The 9467-nt window shown below is 37.2% G+C and overlaps 1 protein-coding gene across 1 annotated transcript; it reads right to left on the bottom strand.

The window, feature by feature from the left end:
* Positions 1–438: 438 nt before the first annotated feature.
* Positions 439–9095, bottom strand: LOC149302707 (enoyl-CoA delta isomerase 2-like). Its single transcript, XM_089482274.1, has 9 exons — positions 8988–9095; positions 8108–8206; positions 6268–6453; positions 5671–5740; positions 3848–3950; positions 2868–2988; positions 2196–2285; positions 1389–1532; positions 439–594 (listed from the first exon to the last, which is right to left on the bottom strand). The coding sequence occupies exons 1-9, from the start codon at positions 9093–9095 to the stop codon at positions 439–441; spliced, it is 1077 nt and encodes a 358-aa protein (XP_089338400.1).
* Between the last annotated feature and the right edge of the window lie 372 nt (positions 9096–9467).

Below are 9467 nucleotides of genomic sequence, written 5' to 3'. Positions count from 1 at the left end.
GAAAACTAGACACACCACGGTATTTCAACACTTTCCATGCACAATTTGTTTCGCATCTAATTTTTTTTTCCAGGTATGAATTTACAGCTTCTGGTATATGTCACTGTCAAACAACATCTCTTGAGTACAGTGATACCACCCATGCATAGGTTTGATGGGTTGTTTGACGGCTAAAAGGCCACATTTGAAAGACGCGCATTTTTCAATTTGGAAATTTGACAATTTTCCCTTTTTTCCCTTGTGTATTTCCCTTTTTGGACCACTGTTTAGTGATTACAATTTTTGTCAAATGGAATGCATTACCAAAGTGTTACAAAAACAAACACAAACAAGGTATATATATATAATTTATTTAACAACTTACATGGCTGCTACCGATAAAGCCTACATAACCAAGTGGACTCCCTCTGCTAAAAATATAAGTTTAGTATAATCAAATCACAGCTTTGATTTATTTTGGAAGAAGCTAATTATGGCATTCATGCATTCTTCTGATAACCAGCGCTCCTTAAGGCGTTCACATTCTTGGATATTCACAGCATGAAGCTTCTCTTTTTCATTTTCACGAATCAGTTGCTTGGAGAAAGCCAAAGACTGTTGGATAATGTAACGGTAGAATATACAAAAAATGTTAACAATGGGGTTCAACTTTTAGGTTTGTATTAATATTTGGGAGATATATACAAGCACATCTATATTTTTGTAAAAGCTAAAATAGTTCAGTTAATTTTTAAATACTTCCTGTAATTTTTCTATATCATACATTTCAAATTACATGATTATTACATTGTTCAGTGACTTTGAATGCATGCAAAGCAGACGTATATCTTACATATATATATAGACGACCCTCCAAAAGTTGAATATTAATTTAGGAGAAAAAACTCAATATAAGACTACCCTATAGGAAAAGAGTTTTACTAGCACATATTAATTCACATGTTAATAAAAACTATGATTGAGAAAACTGCATTACTTGTTTTTATTTCCTTTTATTTGCTAACCTGCCCGCCGGTTATGAACATCTGTCCCCTGGCTTCCCACTCTGCACCCCAGATATGCCCTATACCTCGCACTGCACCATAGTCTTATAATCAAACCTCTATTTGAGGTTGGATTACAAGACGACCTAGAATATAAGACGAGGGGTCTTATAAAAACCTTTTCTTATATTCAAGCAAATACAGTAATACAAAATTCAGCGGAATAAGGATGGTGCTGAAATTCTGCGAGAAAATTAGGTATGCGGGCTTATTTAGGAATAAATCAGCAGTTAAGCTGCGAATAGCAAATATTTGAAATTTCCTTTAATAAAAAATGTGCAAAGTTCTTAATTCACACTTTCATGTCATATGTTGTGGTAGCAGTAGACACTTTTCCATACTTACATTTTTAGGGAGCTTGGCATATTCTTTCAGTCTTGACCAAACTTCTTGCTGGAAAGTGCTGTCAGGAAACACCTCTGTTACCAGTCCCAGGTCACAAGCTTTTTGTGCAGTCAACACTTTATTGAAAAGCAGAACCTCTGTAGCCTAAACAATAATAATTTTGTCAGTGTTTTATGCATATTACTAAAGCTATGTGTTACAGGCACATCATAACTAATTTTTTCCACATTTAGTTATGTGGTGGGGGCATACACTGCTCAGAATGAAAAAGGTATAGGGTACTGGGCATTATCAACTAATTTGTGGAATGCAATATAACAGGATTGCATACAAAACCCTGGGGGGCACGACGGATCTGTAAGCCACCAGCAGCAGGTAAGCATGTTAGATATACAAATGGCATATACATATACAGGTGGAGAATGTCATAAAATACATTAATTTGACGCTAAATGATAAGAAAATCGTCATATTAATTGACATATGGTGAAGTGGTGACCGTTGATCATGAATTCCATTATGACCTGTTTACTTGAGAAAAAAACATCTCTTGCCCATGAATAAAAGAACCATTCGCTGCAAAATAGGTGACATCAAATAGGCGGTACTTTTCACCAGCAGTAAGTGTCCTAAATAACATGATTTATTTATATAAATAGTGTTCAATGGCTCTTACACAATTGCAGGAATCATACATCATTTTGTTTTATTTCCATTTTCTGTCATCATATATAAATAGATGTGAAGACAAATCTTTGACATGAAAACCTGGCATTTTCACAGGGAATTACATGCACCGTGACTTACCTTGGCTAAGCCCATTATTTGCGGGAATGTGTATGAAGAGCAGCCTTCTGGACTTTGTCCCAACTGACTGAAAGGGGTATGAAATGTGGCCTGGGCAGAAAATCAAAATAGGATTTGTTTCTCTTATAAGCGGAAATCCCCCCAAAAAACAACCTAGCATTTTCTAAAATGATATGACAAGTACATTATACTGGTGTGAGGGATGGTGCCAAATGTACAGTGGTCTATAACATTTCCTTTACGACCAATATAACTGTGAAATAGATACACTTGTTAATGCATCACAGGTTCCCGTACTATTATACTTAAGTTTCTAACAGATAACCCTCAATGAAATTGACACAACTTTTAAAAATATATTAAAAAAATATATACATTTTTAATGCGAGACTTACTTAAAATCTTATTTGCATAGATTTTGTTTTAATAGACAATTTTCTTTCATCAAAACTGTTCGCTTGATAAAATAATTCTCAAATTAAAAAGAAACAGCATAAAAGTACATCAGTATTTTACAGTTTTGTTAAAAATCATAAAAAACTGACACAAAATATATATCGTAGCTGATGGGGCGCTGCATCTGCTTCTAAATTGCTTTTTATTGATTTTTCCAGAATGTAGGCTTATTAATGTACTTCAAAAATGTAAAGTATAACATAAAAATGGACTTACCCTATCTGTTGCATACACAATATCAAACATCCCTAATATCGTCACAGAGATCCCAACTGCAGGCCCATTTATTACGGCAATGAGAGGCTTAGGAAAATCAATGATTTTACTGACAAAGGCCCTGCAAGAGCAAATTTGGTATATGTATAGTAAAAGTTCTATAGAACATACAGCCTCTTTAAATAAAAAGACAGATACAATGATGCAATCTGCATGAGTTTAATAAGTTAGCCATATGAGGTGAGATACATTTTGTAAGTGAATTTTGTACATTTTCAAATGAATGTAAAGAAAAAAGGTATTTTAGATGAGGGAGAGCTCAATTTCCTTCAAACACAGCATCCCAATGTTCTTCATTTTTAGTTTCTACCAAAAATCTACAAAAATTCTGAACATCCCTCTGGGAGGCCTATCATTGTGGGGGTAGGTTCACTTACATCTAATCTGTCTCCACTAACTTGATGTTTTTGTTACAACCATGTGTAATAAAGACATTGAATGGAAATGCGCTTATAGATATTATTAATCACCAACAAAGTGTGGCTGCTATTAGGAATATTCGCCATCTATCGGATATGTGTATTAATTTATGAGCAAATCAGTTTTTATTTGATTGTCAAACATAATTATGTTTACTTTGATAAAAGCAATATCCTATCCCCCAGTGACCTGGTGAGCGCCATCAGTGATGTCTACCGGAAGGGAACACCCGACAGCGTGATCGGGCATTCCTTATGTAATGGTGTACCAGCGCTTGCTGGCTTCTGCTCACAAGGGAGAGTCCAGTCTGTAAACAGATAGCCTGATCTCCCTGACGCTGCAACAAAGTCAGGATGTGATGATCTATAGGGCTGCAAGAAAAGTGTAGCTATCACTATAACAACAAACTGAAAATCCCTGCCAATAGCTCCCCTTTTTGCACGCTGTCCCAAGGTCTGAAATGACCATTACTGCTGCACTCTTAGAAATAATGTACTTACTCAAGAGTCACAGCTGCATCACTTGCCATTTTTTCTTTGCCCTCTGGAGGTATGTTGGTGAAATTGTTTAAATCATTGCCACTGCAATAATAATCTCCAAGTCCTGGGTAGAATATTAATAAAAACAAGCGCATTACTAGTGAATTTAAAGGGGCACCCTCTCCCATTGAATAGCAATTTATTACATTTCCTGTCATGAAGTTTTCTCCCTTCCCTAATCTACTAATCAACAGTACATTAAGATGGCTGTTCCCATAGTATATACATGGGCATAGGAACCCCTAAAAATCTGGGGGGGGACAGCATTTTCCCCCATCAGATCCCCACATGCATGTTTAGATTAACTGAATAAGACATACAAACCCTATATTTGCAGGTATATATAAATAATGTATGGAAACATAGCGTAGCAGATATGGATCAACAGAACAACACATAAACCCAGCTTTGCAGGTATAAATCAACTGGAAATCACATATAAACTCAGCATTAAAGATAGAAACCCCCTAAGTTACAGGCATAGATCACAGGTTGCACACCCCAAAGCCAGCCCTGGCGTCCACATTCCCCACATATAACCAGACCAGCGCCCAGATTACACAAACAAATTACAGTCCAGAGTGAGCCAACTTTGGCCCCAAACAGCCCAGTGTGAGCCAACTTTGTCCCCAAACAGCCCAGCTCACAAATAATTAAAGCAATTCATCCACACATTAATTCATTATTTCACTCATTCACAAAATTCATCCACACGTGGATTAATTCATTCTCTTACTCATTCACACAATTCATCCACATTAATTAATTCATTCTAAATCTTTATTTCAATAAACTTACTTACTTACTTATATCCCCCTTCTCACACTATCTACCCCCTCCTATTATCTACCCCCTCCCTACTCCCCTTCTCACACTATCTACCCTCTTCCTGCACCCCCTTCTCACTAGCTACCCTCTTCCTGCCCCCCTTCTCACTATCTATCCTCTCCCTGCCCCCCTTCTCACTAGCTACCCTCTCCCTGCCCCCTCCTCACTGCAGTCCAGTGGTGGGAGCGCGAGGCCTCTGCCTCGCTGCTCTGCTTCACTGCTGAGCGCCGGCATATGATGTCATATGCCGGCGCTCAGCGTGAAGCGCCGGCACCAAGACAGATGCCTCACGCTCCCACCACTGCAGTTGGGACAGCGTTGAGGCGGGTGGCGGCGGCGGCAGGGAGCAGAGGAGACAGAAGGACGCCGAGCGGTTGCTGAAAACGACCGCTCGGCACCCCTCTCTCTCCTCCTGCGGCGTTTCTATTGGGGGGGTTCCTACGGCCCTGGGGGGGATTTCTTTATTAACGGTCCCCCCCGCATGAGTTACTGGGGGGCATCTACCGCCCCCAGTTCCTACGCCCATGAGTGTGTATATATATATATATATATATATATCTTACCTTCCATGTGTGTACCTAGCCATGTTTGTAGTTTTTATCCCTATAAAAGCTACAAGATAATTGGGGGAAGGGGGGCTTAAAATGTTAAAAATATATTCTCCTTTGCATTTCAAAGCCAGTTGGCTAGCACAATATATAGGAGAAATGTTACCCCTACAAACTGCCACAATGTCATTTTTTGACAAAAGGTGTAAAGTTCACCTTACGCTGGGTCCAATTTCCCAAAAAAATTTTTTATTAATGTGAAAGAAAAAGTATTTTGTTGACGAACAGTAATGTGTCTTGTGCAATTGCAATCAGCATTTTAGTGCCACAAAGGATTTGTTAGCCTAATCATTAGACATCTCCACAAATTATAAAAAACATTAAGCCAAATCCTATAACACAGAATACCTGTTAAAACAGTGAAAGTAGACTCATCTTTCCCAGCTTCTTCCAAGGCCTGGCCAATTTCCTGATACATCTGAAATGTGATGTAAAACATGTACTTTGCTTTATTAAATCAACATGTTTTGAGAAATCTCTAAAAATCATACATTTATGTGGGCCATGGAATAAAGAAAAATATATCTCTTTATATGAACTTAATTTATACAATAATGCTTGGGGAGCAGGTAAATCACAAACACTAAGCTTTCCCTGAGACTCTCGAAATATTAACTCTTAACAGTCCATCGGAAATATTCCAATGTAGCAACACATTACTGATGAAAACAAAATTATTCTAATACTGTTGCTTAATAACAATTTCTTGTTATGTTAGGTGGTAAAGATATTTGGAATAAAATAGCTATCCAGAACCAGTTGGGACATTCACATACAATTATGATATGAGTTATATCTATTTTTCTTAGTTAGTCTTTTCTTTGGGATTTAATCTGGGATAAAATATATCTTTATAGCAAATACATTTCTGGCATTTTTGAATGTTAAAAGCTTAGTTTTCACTTATTGTGCATTACATAATAACCTTTCAAATGTGTACTTTACCTGCAAGTTAATGGCATTTTTCTTCTCTGGCCGACTCAATATTATTTTAGTGATGTTGTTTTCACATATAACCTGGAGAGTTTCATACGACTGATGGCCAGAACTAGACAATGCTTTACCCTCTGTGTTGGATTCAGAGGACACCAAACTTGAAACAAGTTCAATATAGGACTGCCTTGCATCATCCTGAAGAAAAAATGTGCTTAAAAAAATAATTGTGCTATGATATATGTATATTGTTAATTTTTTTTTGTTTAAACACGATTAACCTCCTTATACAAGTAGCAAACTCTCAGGAGAGGAGATGAGGGTAAATAGGAGAGGAGATGAGGGTAAATAAGAGAGAAGAAACTGTCACACACACTGTTTGACTTCCAGTTTGTGTTGGGACCTACTTCAACACCAACTTGGAAAAAAAAGGCTCTCACTGCACTTTCCAAAACCCAAGCACCTTTAAAACCCCAGACTGTTTCAATGTCATTTCATGGCATAAGCAGTGAGGCTTTTAGTATGATTCACCTTTTCATTAGAAATGCATTAGCTAACTCTAAGAAACAATTACACAAACCTGGTATTAACATCCCTTTGTCTGCAGCTAAGCGTATCAAGACTGAACACCCTTGCGGCAGATTTCCCACAAGTGTACCATTAACAGTAGAATATGTTAGAATGTAATGTCTGTATTATACTGTATTAAGAATCCCCGCCTGGAGGTTCTGCTGTGAGTAATTGGATAAGTCTTAATCTAATTAAAAATGAATTGTATATTGCATAAATGGTATGTACATTGGATATTATGGATTGGCAAGAGAAAATACACAAAGTAATGCCCAGCCCAGGCATTTGTTCCCACTGATTGTAAGAAGCTCACAAAGAAGCCCTCCAGGCAGGGATTCTTACCTATCAGGGTGGGCAAAAATCAATTAGATGTCTAATGTCAATCAGACATTTACATTCCAGCATATTCTACGATTCAGTCAGTGGGCAGTCCCGGCTGTGTCCTGCAAGGGTAGGCTCCGGGTGGCCAGAGCCAAGAAGTTCTTAGGTATGCACATGCACCATCAGCATGATCGACCAATGACATCAAAGTGGCATAGTTCTTGCCTAATTTTACAGTATTGTTTTCTCAATCATACTTTCCATGCCACTTGAATCGGTGACTCATTTCGGTATAATAGTTTCTTAAAGCAAACCTGCCATTAACTCAGTAATAGGTAGAGTGATCAGATTTTAGCTAATTGGGTATAATTCACACAAAACCTAGGGTTTACAGGATTACTGAATACTTCAATTCCCTGATATCACTAGCCATCATGAAGGTCAGGTCCAGAGAGTGTCTCTTGCATTAAGGACTGATCTGGCCCTCCATAATGTATAATCAAATCAGTAACAGCTTTCAAGAAATCTCTCTCCACATCAGTTATGCATTAGGGCATTCATGACATTGTCAAATAACTCCTTATATCTGTATTCCGAACACTTCTAAAATAAATACCTAACCTTGTAAACAGTTAAGATAAAAACCAAAATAAAATACACCTATCCTGAGATACATTGTGTTCTTAACTTAATGACTCCATGCAAAATATAAAGAATTCACATTTTTTTAAACAATTTTTAGACAAACCCATATGGCCAGAAGTGTATGTTATTTTACTTGTTGTATTCTGTACTGTGGAGGGATTTGGTCTCTTTTTTGCTGAACTTTAGCATAAATAACCTGTGATGAAATGCAAATATGATCTCCGTATTTCTTAATTACAATAAGAGATGACTAGCATAAAAGGTAAATGTGTATATCTGCAGCATATTGAGAGTTGTAAAATTATAATTGGCTTACCTGGGTCATACTACCTAAAGATTTCCATGCATCCCATTTGGCTTTATTGACAAAGTCCAACATACTGGGTTTAGGAGCGTTACAGAGGCCTTGTGTTGCCTGCAAAAAAGTGAAAAAGCGTATGACTGCTTTATCTTTAAAAGAGGGCAAAGTACGGAGGTCAACAATTAGAATAGATATCAGTATTTTGCAAGCACAGATTTATGAACCATGAAATAACAGTTGCTATACTACGTATACAAAGATAAAAAAGCAATAGTTATACAAAGCCAAACATACAGTAAATAAAAAAAAACCCAGCACATTACATATTTTAAAATTATACACAGTTTTCTTGTGATCATTAATGAACATCACTGTCCAGAAAATACCTAATATAAATCAAGATATATTTAACACTAGTAAATAGAGTAATGCATTCCTAGTATTGAACAGATATGGCTCCTGACAAAGAGGGGCCATCCAGGTGTAGCTCCTGAGAAGGTGGGGGCTCAACATTGTTGAGGCTTCTGGCACAGTGCGGGTATAATTCATTATACAGCTGGGGGTATGTAGAGGTATTGACACAGCAAAGAGTATAATTGGCTATGCCACCTGGAACATAGGGTGTATGGCGGCATGTGGCTTATGACATAGCAGCGGTATGAGAAATCAGATTTCTCTGTATACAGAGTATGATTTAGCGATGATGCTGCAACTAATACCAGCATGGATTTTTCTTGATTTCTTTCAATTTATTATTAATGAATACTGGACATTTAGTGGTTTGTTTGTTTTTTTGTTGAAAAAAATCATGGGAAGACTGACATAACATAAATAGCCATTCTGCCTCTGAAAGTCAACTACAGTTTTCAATGTAAGAAAATTTAGGTATTAAGACCTGTTTGAACAGTGCATATAGCTTCAATTTGACATCATTGCCAGGGTCTTTTTTCAACAATTTCAGATTGTTTTGTGATTTTTCAAAGTCTTGCTGACTTGCTTGCATGGATCCTGCTGTGGTGTGGATTTGAAGCGCTGTGAGATTCCTGCTTGTTCTGGCTCTACTGAAACCGAATTGAAAAAATGTGAGACAGTAATCCAACATGAGTTAATTCTTTACCATAAAATTAGCACCTACAAAAAGAAAATAATAAGGATACAATTTAAATCACACATCATAACTATCATACCAACCAGTGTTGGCATACAACTGACTGTTGGAACAATCAGTGTGCTCCCCATTACTATGCAGTGCAGTATAAGTGTTTATCATCATAACAGTACTTCTCTTTTCCTCACTAATCATCCACTGAGTAAATGCAAGGCCTATTCATTTTTTTTTAAACAGAAAAACAGCTAAGCCCTGGTCTGCTGCCCA

The sequence above is a fragment of the Sceloporus occidentalis genome, unplaced genomic scaffold, assembly GCF_023333645.1.
Source record: "Sceloporus occidentalis isolate IW3139 unplaced genomic scaffold, rSceOcc1.0.p SCAF_18, whole genome shotgun sequence".
Taxonomy (NCBI): Eukaryota; Metazoa; Chordata; class Lepidosauria; order Squamata; family Phrynosomatidae; genus Sceloporus; species Sceloporus occidentalis.
Note: the sequence above shows the minus strand (reverse complement) of the source record. Positions and strands in the feature narration are given on the sequence as shown.